Source organism: Gallinula chloropus (genome assembly GCF_964237585.1).
Source record: "Gallinula chloropus genome assembly, chromosome: 3".
Lineage (NCBI taxonomy): Eukaryota > Metazoa > Chordata > Aves > Gruiformes > Rallidae > Gallinula > Gallinula chloropus.
Genome location: NC_140087.1, coordinates 24,460,760 through 24,482,231, shown reverse-complemented (window position 1 = coordinate 24,482,231; position 21,472 = coordinate 24,460,760). Strand labels below are relative to the sequence as shown.

General features: G+C 41.8%; 1 protein-coding gene across 1 annotated transcript in view; it reads left to right on the top strand.

Moving 5' to 3' along the window:
* The window catches only part of MAP3K5 (mitogen-activated protein kinase kinase kinase 5), a gene marked incomplete at its 5' end in the record, with an annotated part of 109,723 nt that overhangs the window by 15,272 nt on the left and 72,979 nt on the right, over positions 1-21,472 (top strand). The window contains one exon of the mRNA XM_084260968.1: positions 19,347-19,486. Within this exon, the coding sequence (XP_084117094.1) occupies positions 19,347-19,486 (140 nt within the window). The remainder of the gene's footprint in view (positions 1-19,346; positions 19,487-21,472) is intronic.

Sequence of the window (21,472 nt, the reverse complement as noted above, 5' to 3'; positions counted from 1 at the left end):
TGTTTGTGTATTCTTATAGAGAGTAACAATAAACCAAGGCTATTCTTTTTGCTGTAAAATTGGATTGAATGAGGATGAAATCATAGACATTGCAGCCACCTGGAGTTACCATTGACAAAGCCAAATGTGGACCTGCTTATCAGACCTGTTTAATCTCGTTTTGCAGCAATTAGCAGCCATCATGTCAAGCGTTAAGAATTTAACTCAGATGAGTCATATCCGTTTTTCTGTTGTGGGATGCAGTAGCGCAGTTACTTGTGAGGCTGGGCAGTTGGTACTGCCTTAGTGGCAGATGGTGTGGTGGTGTCAGCAGTAGTAATTTTAGGTATATAGTATTTTATGTATTGGTTTGCGAATTAATGGTTGCTTCTCAGGAAATCTTGAGTGTGAAAATCCATTAATTTAAATACTAAATAACTCCTTATGTGCACACACAGTTATTTTGGTAGAGCAACCAGTGTAAAGTTTTGGCCTCCTCAGTAAGAGTGAGGTGCACATCTCCTGTCCTCTCTTCCCCTGACAGGCAGGAGATGTGAGGGGTAGGCATGTGATCTGTGCTCTGCCTGGCTTGGAAATTAATTTCAAACTTGATTTATTTAAAAGGGAGGTGAACTTAAACTGAATAAAGCAGCCTGAATGAACTTAAGTTCAGGTTCTAATAAAGCTGCTGTGCAGCCAGTTCCAGCACCCGGGGACGCTGCGCTCCCTGTGTGTAAATTAAGAAGTTGGATGGGAATGGCTATTTGCAGGAAAAGCTGGTATACTCCAGGCTGAAGTGTGTCTTCTCAAGGAATTTAACTTTTGTAAGCCTAACATTCGCAAAATGTCAGGCTTTCCAGTTTGTCCTAGATGAGGGCTACGTTTTATTTTATCCAGAACTTTAGTAATTACTGTCCTCAGGAACTGGTGCGAGATCTTAGGAAAGGCCAGCCGTTCCAAACTTTCGGGCAGATGGCAATAATACTTGCACTGTAACCGAACTTGCGTGCCTGCAACTGTGTACAAGGCTTCCTTCTTTGTGCTGCAGATAAGCTGGTCTTTGTTAGCTTCTAACAAGGCCCTTTAAAATTTTAAGAGAACTCCAGGCTTTTGTATCACAAGGCAAGATAACTTAATACACCATGGAGCGCTTTGTGAAGCAGGACACTGATTCCAGCAAGATCTGTGGTGAATTGTTGCAATAGAAGTAAGTAGTAGTGCCATTGCTGTGTTAGTGACATACGTCACGTTCTGATTGAGGGTTGGTTTTTAATTTTGGAATACTCCAAGCTGTAGTCTCATCTTTAAACCTGAGAACTTGTTTGGGTTTGGTGCAGCTCACTGGATCTTTCAAGTCCAGTTTAATCAGGTCTGTGATGTTTACTCTGCACTTTCCCTGTGTTGACTGAAGTAAATTGATTTGTGCAGCTGAGTGCTGCAGGTGGTACAAAGGCTTCAGATTTTTCCCTGCTAAATGGCAAGGAGGGCTGTGTGCAAAACTCATGCATACTTATGGATCCGTAAGATCTGATCAAACCCTGGGAGGATTGTCCTGTGTGGCTTCAAATCATAGAATTGTAGGGGTTGGAAGGGACCTCAAGAGATCATCGGGTCCAACCCCCCTGCCAAAGCAGCTCCCTAGCTCATATTGCACAGATAGGCATCCAGGCAGGTCTTGAATATCTGCAGAGACAAAGACTCCACCACCTCCCTGGGCAGCCTGTCCCAGGGCTCTGTCACCCTCACTGTGAAAAAGTTCTGTGTGTTGGTGCAGAACTTGCTGTGCTCCAACAGCATGTTTGATTTGTGAAGCCTTAATATTAGTGTTAAGTGGAAAAAGCAACTAACTTTAATTCTGTAGCTTGCCTTTGATAAAAGAAAGTGGTGATGTCTCTTGGTTTTTTATTTTATTTTGTTTTTCTTTTTAAGGCAATGGAGAATGTATATGAGGTATGGGAGCGGGTGACTGGTGTATCTGTTTTTCAAGGATTTATTTGAAATGGAACATAAATAGGCTTTATAAGGTGCAAAAGAGAAGGAAAATTAGAAATCATCTTTTGAATTTAAACAATGAATACTTAGGTTATTGCACATAGACAATAAATCATAATAAATTCATGTGCTACAGATGGTGAATTTCATGTTGTGCCTGTAGGGAAGGAATGTGCTTTGCTACCTGGAAACCTATGAGCAATGAAGCAATTGATTAAACCAGTGTTTATGTGGGTTTATTTTGAGAAATATTGGTCATTGTGGTCAGTAGACAGATTTTAAAAGCAAATGGATTGAGAGACACACCAGAGGACTAAATGCTGCTGGGCATGCTTATTTTCTAATCTATTAGAGTGCCTAACAGAGGTTAAAGCTATTGTGAATAAAACTCTGTAAATCTCATGGGAATAATAAATAAAAATGTCAGGAGTTACTAGTAAAGAAATAGATGAAAAACTCAAAGTCACTTGCTCTATAAATCTGATGTGTCATGTCTTTATTATTGCATGCATCTCTGCTCATCTCATTTCAAAAACTGAACTTGTGGTGGAAGACAGAAACAAGGGAAAAAAGGTTTATCAGAAGCATTCATGGAATTGTTTCCATGCAGATGGAGACTGAATAGATACAGTTTCTTCAGAAGGAAAACGAAGGGAAAGGTGAAGTACTTTAAAAACAACAATGGGAAGGAAAGAATGATTAAGGAACAATTACTCCATTTTTGGCTTTCAAGATCTCATCTGCAAGCAACTTTAGATGAAGCTAAAGGAAGCACTCTTCCATACAAGGACATAGTTAAATGATCTTCAGAGGGAATAAAATTCATGAGGGATGGGTTTGCTGATACCTCTTATGTGGGGTGGACACATGCAATGACTCAAGTTCTTCAGGGTGTTGAATTTCCAGAAGCTTCAAGGTTGTACTAGCTGGCTCTGCAGTTGCTCTGTTTCTTTTCTTTTCCCTAATAATTGCTTTTGGCTGTGGTAGAGATAATATACTGGACTAGATGGACTTTTTGATCTGACTTAATGATGCTACCATCAAGACCCAACTAACACAGTTCACTGACAGATGATATAAATTTTCTACCTAATTTGCTAGACAAATGGAATTGTAAATGTATTCCAGAAGTAGATGCAAATGATGAACAAGGCCAATATATTTAATGCCTGGTGGGGACAGATAATCAGCTAGTATGTGATGAATGTATAATAATATTCAGAGAAGCACACTGGTTTACGCTGGGTGGGGATCTGGCATCAGTCTGACATCTGAAGCTGCAGGAAAATTGTCCATGAGTGTAGTTACCAGATAGGCAACACTGGGATGTGTTTTCTGCACACTGTTGTGCAGCCACCTGACTGGCCTCCTTCCCTTCATCACAGTGGGGCTCTGGGAAGTCTCCTGTCAGGATGCTTTTCCCTGCCAGTGGCTCTGCATCTTTAATTTGTGGGTCACCTTCAAAGTGAAGCCAGGGAATTCCAAATTTAAGCTCATGTCTTTTGAAGCATGGATTCCAGCGACTTGGAATTGTAGACCTTGTAGAGTTAAAGCAGGAGGAGTGAGACTAGGATCCACTTGTGATAGTATCTGAGAGGACGTCTCTAGGAGATGCTCATCTTAGCTTGATTTCACAGAATCACAGAATTGTAGGGGTTGGAAGGGACCTTGAGAGATCATCGGTTCCAACCCCCCTGCCAAAGCAGCTCCCCAGGTCATATTGCACAGATAGGTGTCCAGATGGGTCTTGAATATCTCCAGAGAAGGAGACTCCACCACCTCCCTGGGCAGCCTGTCCCAGGGCTCTGTCACCCTCACTGTGAAAAAGTTCTTCCCCATGTTGGTGCAGAACTTCCTGTGCTCCAACTTGCAGCCATTGCCCCTTGTCCTGTCCCCACAGACCACTGAAAAGGGGCTGGCCATTTCCCCCTGCATCCCATCCTTAAGATATTTATAAACATTAATAAGGTCCCCCCCTCAGTCGTCTTTTCTCAGGGCTGAACAGTCCCAGCTCACTCAGCTTTTCCTCGTAGGGGAGATGTTCCAGGCTCTTAATCATCTTCGTAGCCCTTCTCTGGACTCTCTCAAGGAGATCCCTGGCTTTTTTTATACCAGGGATCCCAGAACTGGACACAATACTCCAGGTGGGGCCTGACCAGGGCAGAGTAGAGGGGGAGGGATCACCTCCTTAGACCTGCTGGCCAGGTCACCTCTTGGTGACAAGGCCCTGTAATGGTAGGGATATCTCTAGGGATGCTTTAGCACACATTTTACACAGTCCAGTCTCTGACAACTATGTTTGTGGTTAAAGTGATGGCTTCAGATGTATTTGAGGTGGATAAAAGCAGTGAAAAGGATTTCTGTTGAGGTAGCTCCTGTTCGTAAAGGATACATACTAATCATGGTGCCCAGAATGGCAATGAATCTCTGGGTATCTTGGCCCAGGACAATTTTCTACCAGTGGAAGGATTTTTGGTTGTTGTTCTCAAAAGCTCTTATCTGTAACTTTGACTTCTTCATTACACCTCCTAGAACATAGCTTGTCTTGTAACTGACACAGCAGGAAGGTTTTGTAGAAGGTGCCTCTTTTAGGAACTTCTTCCAGTTGTGTGTGTAGGAGTATTATTCAACCCCTAATTTGTGCAAAAACATTGAAAGTCCATCAGAGACATCTAGAACGCTCTGGAGTAAAAGGAGCACTTCCCATGGGACATCTTGTTTTATTGTTCTGCAATTTGCTTTCTGTGCTGAAATGAATTACAGTGAAGGCTGAGCATGGTCAGAGCAAGTTTTTCATTTTGTCTTTTCATTTCATAGAAATCTGAAAGGCAGGTTCTCTACTTGATACCTATAAAGCAGCATTTCCCACTTTATGGGGACAGAAGCATGTTTGGGTTACTGCTCAGATGCTGTTTAGCTTAGGGTTAAATGTACCTTGCTTTGGTAGTGGCTGTACCGCTGGAAGAGCCCGAGGCTGGTAAAAAGCTGCTGTGCTAACAAGTATCCTTGGAGAAGAGCTGACAGACTGATGAAGAGGAGACCCCCTGACCGAGAAGCTGGAGAGTTGCCAGAGAGGCCCCTAGTCAACCAAAATTGGCAGTGACTTTAGGAAGGGAAAGGTGGTGGTGGGAGTTCGTGACCACCCACACAATTAAAGGACTATGCAAATCCCCCCCACACACCTTCAAGGAGCATTTAAATACACTTGACCAACAGTAGATGATGTGGTAATTACAAACCACTTACTGTAAATTTAGGTGTGTTTTTCTAATCCTGTAAGGAGACAAATCTGTTGGGGATTGTGTGTGGGCTGTGCCAGCTTTGTGGAAGCTCTCATAGGATCATAGAATGGCATGAGTTGGAAGGGACCCCAAGGATCATAGAGCCACAGGCCTGGATCTACACAAGATTGTCCAGAACCCCATCCAACCTGGCCTTGAACACCTCCAGGGACAGGGCATCCACCATGTCTCTCTGGGCAGCCTGTTCCAGCACCTCACCACTCTTTGTAAAAAACTTCACCCTGATATCTAAACCTTCCTTCCTTCAGTTTTAATCCATTCTCCCTTGTTCTGCCATTGTCTACCCTTTAAAAAAGTTGATTCCCCTCCTGTTTGTATGTTCCCTTCAGGTACTGGAAGGCTGCAATGAGGTCCCCCTGCAGCCTTCTCTTCTCCATGCTGAACAAGCCCAACTCCCTCAACCTGTCCTTGTAGGGGAGGTGCTCCAGCCCTCTAATTATCTCTGTGGCCCTCCTCTGAACCTTCTCCAACAGTTCCACATCTTTCTTGTATTGGGAGCCCCAGATTTGGACACAGGACTCCAGATGGGGCCTCACGAGGGCAGAGTAGAGAGGAACAATCACTTCCATGTCCCTGCTGCCACCCCTCTCCTGATGGAGCCCAGGATACCATTGGCCTTGCGAGCTGCAAGAGCACACTGCTGGCTCATGTTAAGTTTCTCATCCACCAGAATTCCCAAGTCCTTCTCAGCAGGGCTGCTGTCCAGGAGCTCTGCACAGATGTGGAATAAATCAGATGCCTCTGCTCTGTGTGTGTATTGGGGGACAGCATATACATTTTGATCCAGTCAATCCAGATAAGAGTAAATAAAATGAGGTCTCAGGCTCTACATTCTGTGTTCTAGCTCAGACCCATATGCACAGGCTGGATTACCTGCAGTGCAGGTACTGGCATAAAAGCATTCTTGTTTTTTTTTTTTTTTTTCTTCCCTCCTCAAATACCTAAATGGCAATGCAAATCCAAGAAAAATGTAAGTTTGAAAGGGAGTCCATGGAGTCGCTAATCCACCTTGAACTCCAGGGATGGGTCAGGTATTGACTCTACCACCCCACCAATTTCCAATAGGAGGCTTCAACCTCTCTCGAACCCTGTGGACCCAGTTGCCTTTAAAGATAGACTATTTTCCCCCAACATTTGTTCTAAATCTCCTTCCTTTGGAAACAAATGTATTCTAAGAAATGTTCATTAAAACCCTGTTGTTCTGTGTTTTAATTAAAAGTAAATTTTGATTTAGTTCAATTGTTCTTTTATTGTTCAGAAACACAGAGAAATTTAATTGCTCTTCTGCTTGGCAGGAACTTTTTGTGCGGTGAGCAGTTATCATGTGACATGTCCTGCAATTATTTTTTTTCCTTATAGATGAAACAACTGTAGTGTGTTTACTCATTCCTCAATCATGTGACTTTAAATCTCTTATCATTCTTATATTTTTTTTCTTTCTTCTGGATATCTTGTATGTTTTTCTTCCTTCACCTGTGACCTGGATTGTGCACAGTATTTCACTTGATGCCTCCAGCATGCCAGGTCCAGGAGAATAATGACGTCTTGTATTTTTCATATGAAACTCTCCTTCACAAAGTACTGAATGTGGGTAGCCTTCAGCAGTGCTGGCTTATTCATTTGGTGACTACGAGTATGTGCAAAATAAATGTTACTTTTTAATTCTTTCCTGTTAACCCAGTCAGCAACTAAAGCAACCACACAGCCATTCCCTTGCTCTCCTCCAGCAGGATGGGGTAGAGCATTGAAAGGAGAAAAAAAGTAAAACACATTAGTAGGACAGAAGAGAATAATGATAATAATGATAAAAGAGCATGCACAGCAAGCAGTGAGCAGCACAATTGCTCACCACCCCGAGTAGATGCTTTACAAGACCCTTAGCTGCTGCACCGCCCGGCCTACCCCCTCAGTGACATCATATGGCATGGAATATCCCTTTGGCCAGTCTGTGTCAGCTGTCCTGGCAGCCTCTTCTCTCAGCTTCTTGGGAAACCCCCACCACCTCATTGGCAGGATGCTATGAGAAGCTGAAAAGTCCTTGACTGCTTAGCAACAACTAAAGCATCAGTGTGTTATCACTGCTCTCATCCTGGCTCCCAAACGCGGCACTGCACCTGCTGCTAGGAAGAAAATTATCTCTATACCTGCTGAAATGGGGACAGTTTTTCACTTTATTTCAACATAGGGTATAGTAAAAAATATTAGTCTTGCTTCAGAACAAGTTCCTCTCCTGTCCTTCAGGGTACTTCCCAGAGGGGTGCCCCAGGCAAATTTTAGCCATATCGCCATATAAGTCAGGAAGGCAAGTGCAACGGTGCGCAGTTCCTTGTGATGCTGGGCTGTGGTCTGGCAGTGAATTACGGGTGAATACTCTCATCCTGTAAAGAAAAATTGCTTGATTTTTATGGAATGTGAAGTTTATCTTAAAATGTTCAAAAACAAACTGTAAAGGAGTGAGCAGTTTAAATTCCCAAGTCCTGGATCCAGCCTTGAGTTTAACCAACACATCATATTGCCAGCTTAATAGTTATGTTCAGTACTTTAGGTGAGACTTCTGTCTGTTTTTTAACAGAATAGGAATTGTTAGATTGCTTTGCAGCAGAGCTACTAGTCTACATTCTGGATCAAGTCCAGTGAATAAAGATTTGTGTGGTCTTTAAGAGTTGATGTGTTTTCTATCAGAAAACATGGCACATGAGACTTCAAGGGCCTTGGGATTTTAGTTGACTCAGTCTCTTTTTGTTCCTGGGAAAACACTGGACACAGTAGTGAAAATGCTACAGTGCAGAGATTTTTCTGGAGAGGGTAGGGAGAACCAGGGATGGTAGATGTATTTTGTAACTTTGGTTATGATGAGATCTGGGGCATAAAAGTTCTCAAATACTGTATTATTTATAAGAGAAATTTTCTTATTAGGATAGCGATATTTTCTTGACTATGTGAAGCCATTTAACAAATGTGTTTACATCTTTTAGAACACTTCTGCTTCCAAATTTTCAGAAGCCTGGTAAAATCTCTATTTTGTACAGGCATTCCAGATGATGTTCATCACATGCTTGAAATACAGTGTATTTATTTTTCAGTCTGTGCTTGCTGCTCCCATGTTTAAACCCTTTTTTGGTATTACTGTATTGCAAAACCTTAATTCCTGTGACTTCAGAATAACGTTATAAGAAAGAAAATTATATTTTTGTATTAGAAAATCTCCTGAATTTTTTTTTAGCAGCTTCATAGGCATGGCTCTGGCCTTCCTCAGAAGGGCCTCAGTCTGTCTTAGCCTTTTAGTTTGGCTTGGTGCAGATCACATTTCTACTAGAACCTATGTAAAAATGAGCAAGCTTCTTAACAAGAAATTGAAAGAAGTAATTAAAAAGAGGGAAAGCTTTCAGATTGTACGAAGACATCTTAAGGAAAACTGCTTTCAGAAAATGCATGCTGCTACTTAAAAGAATTTTTGAAGTAACCCACAGAAGGTGGCATTGCCAAGAGGATGAAGTAATGGAATGATGCCCTTTGAAAGGAGAACTTTTGTCCAGATGAGGAAACAAGTTAAGTTAAAAAAACCATGAACAGTGGCTAAATAAATGTGAGCCTTTGTACGACAGTTTCCAAAAGTGTTTCAGAGACAGGCTGCAAAAAAAAGTCATTTTTGAATGCTTTACATGTAAGAATCAAGGTAGGGATCCTATGCAGTCCAGATGGAAAACAAGAACTTGAGAAAGATGCAGTTTTCCTGCTATGATCCTAAGAAAGACTTTTTTTTTTTTCTTTTTAGATGTAAAGCTGAGGTCTTGCGTCAGATTTAGATTGCTATGAGGAGAGGTTTAAAATATGCTGATAAGATGAACAGGAACTTCTTCAGCTCAAAGGAACTATGTGATGATGACTCAAAAGTTCTCAAGGAGCTCTGAAATAAGCTGAGCTGTTAATTATGGTCTCTGTCTTCTGACTTCAGTTGATGTTGGCAGCATAGGAAAGGGAGGTGATACCAGTAGGACAAATGGGCTGAAAATAGAAGAATACATTGTGTAGACACATGGATAAAATCTGGCAGTTGGGAAGAGCTGACATAGCTTTTTTTTTTTTTTTTTTTTTTTTTTTTTTTTTTGGTAGAGGGAAGTCACAGTCTTTTTGTGAGCCTGTACTTAAAGGTGGTTCATTCAAGATAGTATATAAAAGCTTTTCACAGGATACCTTACCAAAGACTATCTTAGCAGAGACAAAATAACTGGAGATGACATCTTTACTTCCTTCAGGTGAATGGGTTCTTAAGGGAATGGAACAGAAGATGAGTTTTGCAGTGAAGCAAGGCTGCTAGTAGAAAAATGTGCTGGTGAAAGGATCGTGCTGTACTTTCTTTTTGAATTACCCTTTTCAGAGGATTCATGGCTGATTTGGAAGCTTCCTGCTAGTGAGCAATGTGATGACAATGTTTGCTGATGTGCAGGCTAGTCAAAACTCTAAAGAATTCACTGTAAATAATTGCAGAAAAGTATTACTGTACCAGGTAAATGTGCAGGTAAAGGATAGCTGAAGTTCAGTGACATTGAATGTAGAGTAACATATATGGAACTCTAATTATCCAGAAGCTCTAATTATTCACACAGTATTAAGCACTACAGTGGTTCTTGTTCAGCTTTCTAGTTAGCTCAAAAAGTCTCTGGATTGCTGATGGAGAAAGGTCAGTTTTATTTGCCTCATTCTTACAGTCTCTGCAGCATTGACTGTTGGCTTCTGGCACAGGGAAGCTATTGAACTAAACAGAGCTTTGATCTGACCCCTCCAGTTGCCCAGCTGAAACCCGGGGTTGGTCTGTGAAGCTTAAAGTGGATCTGCCTAGACAATTCTCAACATAGTGAGCTGCTGAAAAAAGCCAAATACATAACTATGTTATAAATGAAACCAGTCACATTTTATTAGAATAAAAATTAGAATACTTCTTAGGTAGAGAAAACTGCAGGTCACTAAAGGCAGAAATAAACAACAGAATGAACAGAAATAAGAAGTTTTGACCAACTTTCTTCCTGCCCATCCTGTCCTTGAGGATGATTGTTGTTTCCTGACTAAGTTTTAATGAACTCTGCACCTTTGGAGCTGTACCAGACTCTACAGTTCCTTTAGACATTAGGAAATCTTTCCATTGCCTCTGAGGCCTGGCTGTTTGCTTTTCGTAGGACTCTCCTATCTTCTCTGAGCGTTTCTGTTGGCATACCTGTGGTCCCACAAGTACTTTCTCCTTGGGTAGTCCCAGTCACTTTTCTGGAGGATGAATAGTCCCTCCTTCATCTCATGCTTTAAAGGCATATAACTTGGAAATGTAAACCAAAATAATACATCTTTGGGGAGTTTTGTTTTCTTAAAATCCTGTTGAGTGCTTGGTCTTGATTGCTGTGATGCACAAGTACTGACTTGCTACAGCTTGCCTTGTTTTCCTTGACTTTTTCTGCAGTTGTGTTTGTAAATTGTTTAAACGCACATTAACATTTGTCCTAACACTCACTAGCCCTGAAACATGCTCTAGCCTTCAGCTGAGCCTCATAAGTTAACTCTTTGAGCTCTGAGTACTTATTACAATGCAGTTTTGGAGTTGAGGTAGCATTTAGTGTTTGGTGTTCTTGGCACTAGGGAGTCTGTTTTGCTGGGATTGATACAGATGCATTGAGCCTGAACGCATTGAGGTTATTTTTAAATAAATGGCTCTTTGTTTGCTTGTCATCTTTTATTCTTGCCTGATCTTGAGTTCCTCCCACATGCATCAAGCTGAGAGTAGTTTTTTATCAATTGTTGGGGGTTGGAATCATGTGATAACATAGCAGTCCTTTGTCTTGGGCCAAGAAAGAGTGTATTTTTTTTTAATCTAAACTTTCTTCTTTTATATTTTTTCTTCAGCTGAAAGCCTTTTCTATTGTTCCAGTTGTCTTCAGATAAGAGTCATTTAGATTTTACAGGGTAGTTTGCTGTGTTAATTCCTGCACACTCATCTTTTATGTTTGTCATCTACATATCTGCCCCCCTCCCCCCCCTTCCTTTTCAAACTTCTGCCTGAACTTTCTCTGTATAACCAGTTAGTTGCCAGCTTCTGCTGTTTTGTTTTGGAAAGTTGCCCCTGCCTTGCTCCCATCAGCCTTGGGTCACAGAAGCAAGAGGTTCTTTTCCCTTCACATCCATGAAGTGTTGCGCAGTGAACAAGTCCAGTGTCATTCGGAGGGTCTCAGCCTGGAATGCTGTTGGTGTACAAACACCCAAACAGATCAGATGGTTTTGTTCTCCTCCTGCTCTGGATGGTTCTGCTTGGTGAAGTCTTGCACTTGATTTTGTGAGAACGACCTGAGCCAATTAGCTCCACAAGCTGGCAGGAATTGATTAGCACAGGTTTTTCCTAGAAGCACCTCAATGTGTTGAGGGAGAGTACACGTTTTGCAGTGCTCCTATGTGACAGCAGAGCAGACATCACAAATCAGTTTAGCATTTGGAGAGGTGCTCCAGAACATCGTGACCTGTGGGTTATGAACCTTCTTGTGATTTCTGGTTTAAATTTACACAGGACAGCTTATATTTGCTCTTGTGCCACGCTATAATACTTTAGCTTAAGTAGTTCTTTCTTACCTTATCTTATCTATCAAGTAATGAGAAACTATCAATGTTTTTTAAGAGGAAAGCTTGCTTTCTAATTGATTAGCTAACATTCTTGTTATTGAGTAGATTCCCAGACATGCAAATTGAGTCATGTACAGAGTCTTTCAGTGTGGGTATAGACGCTGAGTTTGTATCTGTAATGAGGTTGATTGGGTGTGTGCGTGTGTTTGTGTATTGTTCCTCAAGGAACTCCTCCTCCTGTGATGATGATGTGTCTGGGGTTCCTGAATGAGTGGATTTGCGTCCATGTCTGTCTGTAGGATAAAGCTTCCTTACCCACTGGAACCATAGATGACGCTCAATCTTAAGCTCTAGGGAGGTATCCAGCTGCACCCTTGTGGATATTGTGGTGTCTGGTACCTTCTTTGTGTAGGACTTACTGTGTGGGTGGAAAGTGAGTTTGTCTAACTGATCCAGGAGGCAGGTGATCCTGTTCACTTGCCCCACCTCTCCAGGCCAACAGATGGACTTGCTCAGTTGTCTCATTGGGTATTAACCACGTGAGATCTGGTACAAACATGAGGAGGGTCAGGACCACCCCTAACAGTAACAGCTTGCTGTCTGAAGAGTTTATCTGAACTGAAATCATACCTTTTGCTTATGAGTCTAGGTAAGGTGTAGAAGTTCATTTTGAAATTAAAGAGAAGTTTAACTCAGCTTAGATACTCAGCGAGCGGTAGGCTTAATACCAGTGTGAGAGCAACATTTTACTATTGTATTTAAAGATAATGTGTCTTCCCTTTTTTTGGTAGGTATTAGGTGCTCTAGTTATTTCTATTTCTACTTTGTGCTATCCAGCATCCAGAAAGGGACACTCACCAGGCTGCTGGGCTTGTGTTGTGTCTGCTGGGAATGTGTGCTTGGAAATTCCCCTTTGAGTGGCTCTGGTTTGTACTTCAGTGATCCAGGATCTCTGCTTCCATTGCATTAAAATGGAAGTGCTTGAGCCAGGGCTACTGTAAGGATCCTAAACCGTAATGCTTTCTGCTAGATCATACTAGCTTTATGCTAGATCAGAACTAGCACATACCTGTCACAGGCCTCTGTCTCAGCACCCTTGAACATACTTTGCACATCAGTTGGAGCTTCTGCAAATACTGTGCTTTTCCTCTAGTTTATGGCATATTTAATTCACCTGTATAGTCATTACCTGCTTTTCCTTCCATATAGCCAAGCCTCAGATACCTTTATAAAGTTATCTTCTATCTAGCCACTCCCAACAGACTGGCTTGGCTGGACGGATTTCCTGGGAGGTCATCCATTCCCCTGTGTTTAGGTGTTCTCACCCCAGTGGCTCCCATCAATTGTTTCCGGTCTTGGGAGGCACGTGAGGTGCCCTTGACAGGAAATGTCTGATTCCAGTGGTGTTCCCAAGTCAGTGACACCGTGGTTTGCATGGTTGAACCAGAAATACTGACCCTTACTGACGTGGTGCTGGGATTTCCCAAGCAGGATTCCTACCTCACGCAGGCAGTCCCTGGCAGGCAGGTAAAGAGGAAGATATCTGCACCAAGTCTAGGGAACCATGAAGTAGATAAGGATGTTCTGTGCTTGTTTCTGAAAGCTTACCCAACAGTAAATGTCATCATGGCTCATCATAACCATTGTTTTGATGCTGAATGAAAAGCTACTACTGCAGTATGAGAAATGCTCAGTATTCAGTCTTGTACTGAAATAAATTTTGCCACAAGCCCTTTTCTTCCTGTATCTCTCTCGGAAGAGTTTCTTACTGGGTCTTTTTAACGCCCAAGTGGAAAAGATCCCTAAATATTGGCCTGTCTCAGGAATTGCTATTATCAGCTTTCCATTTGCCCTCATTAATTGTGGGACAATGAATGTAAGGCAATGGCCATGTGTTTAATACCAATTAATCAGAAGATAACAGCAAACATAAACATTCATTAGTTTTATAGCTGCTCTGTTTGTGTTTCTTATTTTTCCAGGCAGCACTGTATTGAGCAGGTAGTATCAGAAAGTAGGGTGTACATGTTTGATACCTTGGTGCATTTGTTTAAACATTCTTCTTTGCCCTGTTATATTTTAAACAATGAGTAGGAGATGAACTTTGACCACTGCAATTCATTTATCGCTTTCTTGGTGACTAAAGGCATTGCTAATAGCCAAGAGCAGAGGGCTTCAGATCCACTAATGGACACTTGTGCTTCTTGATCATGTTATCCTGTGTAATCTTAAGTTTCTACCCTCTCTTAACAAAAGTTAATTAGTAGAGATTTTACATGTGAAGTTCTCAGTCTTTGCACAGATAGTTTTAAAGAGCTATGTGGATTTACACTGCAGATAAGAACAGTGGTAACACAGATGTAATATGTGCCAAGCTTAAGAGATGATGTGTCCTTTTCCCATGCTTCTCAGGCAAGAAGGGTCACGATGAGTGCCTCCAGTCTATCACATGAATCTGGTTTCCCAGGATAATAAGAAACTGATTTCCAGTGTAGTGGTATTTTGTTTTCTTGAATGTGTGATGGTGTGTTTTAAGCTATTGTTGGAATAGATGTTAGTTGGCCTAATAACACAGAGTGTGACTGCTCTGTGGTTGTTGCCATGTCTACAGCTCATTGTGTGGCTACCCAGGTAATGTGTAGGTAGACACCTTCATTACAGGGACCTTGGTTGCTGTCACTAGGCAGGTGGAGCTCAGGGTGGTTTAGGAAATGGATACTGAGAGCTTACTGAACTGCCTGCTGCTGTGCTGATGTTGCTTCTGCTACCTTGGCCAGAGCTAAGCTGTAGATTCATGCTAGACACTCTTTGGCCATATCTGCATGAGCACGCCAGTTGTTTAAGGAGATGGCAGAGAAGGTTATGGCTAGGCTTAGTTTATTCTTCATAAACAAGCAAGACACAATAATGTACTATACAGGATTTATTGTAAGGCTTTTTAGCTGTAATGCTGATGATGACGACAGAGTTTTCTTTAAAAACTCAGTGATCTGTAACCAGGTCCAGTTTCAAGAAATTTAAAAAAATCCCCAACAAACTAAAGCAAGATTTAATCTTGTGCCGAAGACCACAGTAAAGGGTAACATTTATTCTTTGCTGGAAGCTGTGGGGCGGAGGGAACTGCAGTTCTTCCACTTCTGTCTCTGCAGTGAGCTTCCCTACTCACCCTGCGCATTAGTCTGCTGAAGCCAGAGCAAACTTACTTTGCTGTAGCACAGAAAACGTGCAACAGCATTTGGAGTGAATGGTCAGTTCCTGGTCTTCAGGGTGCTTCAACCTGAGAGTTTAAATGTTAAGAGGAATCTATTCTGATTCTTGTTCTTGGTCAGTTCTTGTTTTACTTTCCTTGAAGCTGAAACTGCAAATACTTTAAGTGGGGTTTATTCCAGGGTAACTGTAGAGATTATTCTTCCACTGTTATTGAAATACTGTTTTGCCACTGGAAAATACAATTCCACAGTGAATGGAAAACATATCTTTCATTGTAGCAGGCTGGTAGATTAATTTCATTTTGGGAAATGAGAGGAAGAGCCTGATAGAAGGCAATCTGGCAGTTTATGTATTGATGATCAAACAGTTCTTTTTGGTTTAGCCAAATCCTGGCTCTTCTGAACTAGTGAGAATTTTGATGTATTTTTTTACTCAGATTTGTCCTGAGAACCATTAAGTCTTGCTCAGCTTTGCAAAACTTCTAATCATACTTTATGGAACTGAATGTAGTATTTAGCAACTTTATAGTGCACGTGACATTTCAGGTGCTTTACAGGAATCATTACCACTATTTCTTTTTTTTATTATTTTTTGAGCTTCCATTTGCTGTTTTGTATTTGACTTCTGAATTTCTGGCTAGTGCTCAATACACTGATCCCTCCTTGGGTCAGAGGAGTTTCTCTCCTGATGTGAAAAAAAGTACCCAGGTTTTTTATTGGGTAGATACCTGGTCCTGAAAGTGCAAATGTTTTTGATTGACTTGTTGGAACTGCAGGTAAGAATTTGTCTGTTCCCCTTGAAAACTGTGGTACCAGCCCTGAGGGTTAACCTGGACTTTAGAAATCTGATTTCTGCCATGAGTGACAGCTTCATCTTTGCCAGAGTTTAACCCCAGCTGGCTGCTAAGCCCCACACAGCTGTTTGCTCATTCTCCCCTGGCAGGACAAGAGAGCAAATTATGAAAGTGAGAAAACTTATGAATTGAGATAAAGGCAGTTTAATAGATAAAGCAAAAGCCATGCACACAAGCAAGGCAAGACAAGGAATTCCATCACCACTTCCCATTGGCAGGCAGGTGTTCAGCCATCTAAAACACAGCCCCACACTAGCTGCCATGAAGAAAAACACTATGCCAACCAAATGAGCATATTCTTCACCCCTTATTTCCATACCATTTATGTCATGCTTAGGTCCCACACTCTCCAGTGCAACCTCAATAACCACCTCCTTCTCATCCTTTGACATAATTTGCAGGTATCATTCCCTTTCTCTATGAACCACCCTCATAAAATATCCATAAAATGTTCACAGAACATCCATTGAGTTCATTTTGCCTGTTGACTTTGGGCTCCATCTGTTACAGTGGTCACTCAGGGCAGGGGAAACGGGATGTTGTGTGTGATGTTACTGGGCACCAAAACCAGCTCAGGTCAGGTCACTGCTGCACCTACACTGCTTTTTGTAAGGCACGTTCTCTGTTCAGGCAGTTCTTGCTGTAGTAGTTCCTGTAACATGCAACTTATCCTTGCTTGCAACAATTTAAAGGTGTTCCTGATGCCTTTGGACCAAACTGGTGGCTTTAACACTGCAGTGAACTCCTTCCCTTGCCCCTGCTCTGGCTGGGACTTACCTGCAGACTGCAGTCCTTTAGGGGTGTACCGGCTCCAAGTGCAGCATTATCTATAAGCCACAGTTTCTCCAGGGGTATTCCTGCTGTGGCATAGACTTAGCCACAGTCACTTTGAGCTGCACCTGTTCCAGTGCTCTATCCCACCCAAAGCCAGCACAATTTTCAAATATATAACTGCTAGAGCAAGAAGGAAAACTTGGCAGGACTTTGACTTATTGTGAGAAAGATACTGTCTTATAAAATGAGATTATCCAAAAGGCCCGGGTTTCACAGACGTCTCAGCAGGAAAGAAATCCTCTTTAGTTACTTAAGAAATAAAACTATCACGACAGAGTTTATAGCAGTATCTTAGTGTAACTTTTCTTACAAATGTTTTCTTATTCTTGTGGCCCTTGTCTGTTTAAAGAACTCTGGGCATTTGTGTTTGTTTTCGTTGCTACCTTAAGCATAGGACAGGGCCCAAGATGATTTCTTACATGTTGACCCTGAGTCAGATTGTGTTAAATAGGTTTGGCTAGCTGATCTTGACAGCGATATGTACACACACACACACACACACACACACACACACACACACACACACACAAACACACACACACACTTTAAGAGTTATTCCTTCCTTCTTCATGGTTCTGGGAACTTGTCACTTTAACATAGGATTTCTCAAGTTTTTTTCCTGTATTCTGACTTTGATCAGGCTCTGTCACTTTATTTATTAAGTCATATTTCTCTTTTAATCTTAATTTTGCAACTCTAATGAGAGCATGTTCTCTTGCAAGATTTAAGTAATGGAAACTTGACCACAGTCTTACAGTTGCTCAAGATTAAACTTTCATACCAATAAGTGTAGTTAAAAATAGAGCTTGTATTGTGACAACTTCCTAAAGAAAATAAGCAAGTCCTCATCTCACCCAAACAAAATATAGTAGCAATACTGTTGTTCTTGTTTGGCTTTGGCAATCTCTCAGTTTCCTGAAATTAATGAAAGTCAGTGTATGTAAGGTCTTAGCAGTGCACTGCCTTTTTTACTTCTGTTTGATGGTGGAATCCACACTGCAGGTATTTCTGTGAAATTGGACAGGGGGAGATTCTTAGAACACCAATTATGAAAGTTGTAGAAAACACTTAATACTAGATTTTTGAGGGGGAAGAATGCTTTTTTTAAAAACAATGTTAGTTGCACCTCCTTTAATCTTGTTTCTTGAAGAGCCTAAGCTTGTTTTGGCAAATGTTGGCTGTTCATCCCCCTGTATCTATCCATTTTTCAATTTCTTAATAGTTTTTAAGCCTATAGGCCAGTTACAGCAAAATATGACTGAACATACAACAAGTTGTAGAAGTCACCCTTACTGCCTTCCCAGTTGAGAGCATGGCCACAAGGCTTATCTTTTATTGACTATCTTTGTTATGGTTATGATGATAGATAAGCAAGGTGAAAAGTTGTGGCTAGAGGTAGAAATTCTTACTAGATTGATTAGAGTTGAGAAACTTGAAGGTAGGTAAGTTTTTTGCCTGTCGAGCTTGTCTTACTCTGTCTTTTCCATCATCAAAGCATTTGCAGGATGGAGAAAGAAGGGAGAGAAACTGGAAATTAGGCTACTTCCCCAGCCCCTCTCCCCATCCCTCCTTAACCTGTAAGAGAAGTACATTTCTTTTGGAAAAGAAATCTGAAAGAAAAGCAAAAACTGAATTGGGTGAAGTGACAGGCAGGTTTTTGCAGTAGATGAGGAAATTTTCTTTTCCTCTCTTGATCCCACAAGCCATTTGCAGTGGAAATGTGTTGGCTGTTATAATAGAAGCCTTTACTATTTTTGCTGACACTTGATAATTGTCTCTTGTTTTTGGTGTGAATCTGGGCAAGTGAAGCACATGTTATATGAGAAATTTGGCCTGTGTTCCCTGTTCTGTGAATATTTGTGTGTGTGCTTAACTTTATTGATGCAGGTAAAATTTACTATGAACAGCATTCTCCACCAAGTTCTTATTTGTGTGGTGGGGTTCTATACTTACTCATTCCCCTCCTTCCTTCTCTTCTGCTATGCCTTGCCCTTTTCTCTTTCTAGTCTTTCTACATGAATGAAAATAGATCTGAATGGTAATTTATTTTGGAACTTTATTTTTGCTTTTCTTTGGATTTATATCTGTTTTCTTCCAAAGTTCTAAACCAAAATCTGTACAGTGGGTTCTACACTGATGTAAATATATTGCATGGATTTTGATTGCAACAGGCACAGAGGCTGAAAATACACATCCAGTGTAATTTTTTCCCCCATAAGGTCATCAATTGTCATGTCTAGATTAGTCAAACGTTTTATTTTCCAAGGCACCAAATGAACTTTTTGCCTTTTATTGATTAGCAGTGTTTTTACCTGATGAAATGAAGGTTTCAAAGAAAAAAAAAAGGGGGGGGGTGTGAGGGAAGGAAGAAAGAAAAGAGAAAAAAAATAAGCCACATCCTGCTGACTATATTAAAAATTCAGACATAACAGCTAAAACGGGGAAATCCCTCTAGATCTCTTATTTCCTCCTTCAAATTGGGCCTTCTTATCAAAGCAAATTGTGTGAAGAGACGTGGTGTAGAAGTATTTGGCTGTCAGAAATGTGTGGCATTGACAACTTTTCATTTATTTCTGCAGATATTGCTGTCGTAGAGATGAGTGACGCCTTCCGTCAGCCTTCCCTGTTCTACCACCTGGGAGTCAGGGAGAGCTTCAGCATGGCTAACAACATTATCCTCTACTGTGATACAAACGCGGACTCTCTGCAGTCACTGAAGGTACCTTGGAGTGGAAAAGGAGGGTGTTTTGGTGTGAAGTCACAGTTGTCCCAGCTCTTGAAATACATTCTCTGCTTCCATAGAAGATACAGATGCTGCTTGTTGTTCACAGAATAGAATCACAGAAAGTTTTAGGTTGGAAGGGACCTCAAAACCCATCTAGTTCCACTGCACCACCCCCCCACACACACCCCCAAAAGCTGGAGAGGGCATCACAGGGAATGTGGTGATAGGCCAAGGTATTGGGTTTAAACTAGAAGAGAGTAGATTTAGATTAGATATTAGACAGAAATTCTTCCCTGTGTGGGTAGTGAGACCCTGGCACAGGCTGCCCAGAGGAGCTGTGGCTGCCCACTCCTTGGCAGTGTTCAAGGCCAAGCTGGATGTGGTGTTGGGCACCCTGGTTGAGGGCTTTTTCAACCCAAACCAGTCTGTGATTCTAAGAGATTACCAGCAGTGTAGTAGAGCTAGTAAAAACAAAACTTGTGCCTGGTCCTGAGGGCCGTAGTTTCACAGTATGGCAAGATGGTGGTTTAAGATAACCTACAGGGCTGTGAATTGAGTCAGCCCAGGAGTTGATTCGTGCTTCCTCCTGCTAAACTTTATGTTTTAGTAACTTTTATGGGGGTGAGGGATGGCAGACAACTCGGCAGCCTTTTCAGTTACTTCCCCTCCCTCTTATTCATTGGCCCTGCTGGGGAGGTGTTTTAGGCCATTGCACTTCCATTATAGGCATTGCTGAACAGTAGCATTTTTGTAAGCAGCTTTGTGAGTCAGACTGCAATCTGGGCACTGCTGCCTCTCATGAAGGGTTTGCTCACACTGCTTCTGGCTAGTGCAGGATATTTGGTTTTGATTCCATTCCGTTATTTGCAGCTTGGCCCTCTGTTGGGAGGGACATACCTTCAGTAAATCTGTTTCTTCCCCTTGCTCTTCCCTCCAAATTTTTTTGGCCAACTGGACTGGTTGCAATCCAATTACTTCCTTTCTCTTTTACAAACAAAGAGTATATAGATAAAAGCCCTAAAAATAAAACCGCTAATGACAAAAGACCTATCTGTAGTTTGGATTCAATTATGCAAGTACAATCATCTACAGTATGAGCAGAGCAGAATTTCATTGTCCTGGGTAAGGAGCCAAATACCCAACTCCCTTTGCAAATCACTGGGACCGAGACAACAGGCTTCCTCGGGTACTTCACAGAACTTTTTATTAGTTAAGACCTGGACTTTTCTAATGGGTCACATGCAGGGGTCCCACTGATGGCAGTGGAAGTCCCATTATGCAAAGGGAGACTTTATGAGAAAAGGCTGGAGCTGGATCTGGTTAGCCTGGAGCAGACTGAGAGAGGGATCTCATAAAAAATTATAAATATCTAAAGGGTCAGTGCCAAGAGGATGGGGCCAGGCTTTTTTCAGTGGTGTCCAGTGACAGGACAAGGGGCGATGGGCACAAACTAGAACACAGGAAGTCCCGTCTCAACAGGAGGGAAAACTTCTTTATGCTGAGGGTGGCAGAGCCATGGGACAGGCTGCCCGGAGAGGCTGTGGGGTCTCCTTCTCTGGAGACATTCAAAGCCTGCCTGTACATGATCCTGTGCAACCTGTTCTAGGTGATCCTACATTAGCAGGGGGGAGGTTGGACTCTATGATCTCTGGAGATCCCTTCCAACCCCCATCTAGTATTCTGTGTGATTCTGTGGATGTCTCAGTTGATGCTGGACAGTGCCCACTGAATGACAGCTTTGAGTTTCCTTTAGCTTTGAGCTGAGCCCATGTTTCTACTTTTGATAGCTTGAAAGGAAAAGGAAAGTCTACAGAGTGCAAGACCCCTTCAGTATTATTTAGTGGCTGCTGAGAAAAGTAGCTGTGAGCTTGCCTAGGCATCTTCTGAGGCAATGTTTCTTCCTGTGTTGTTACAGCTACTAGATAGAGCAGAAGCAATGCAGGACTGCATGTGCTGTTTTAATCTTGAACAGATAGTGGT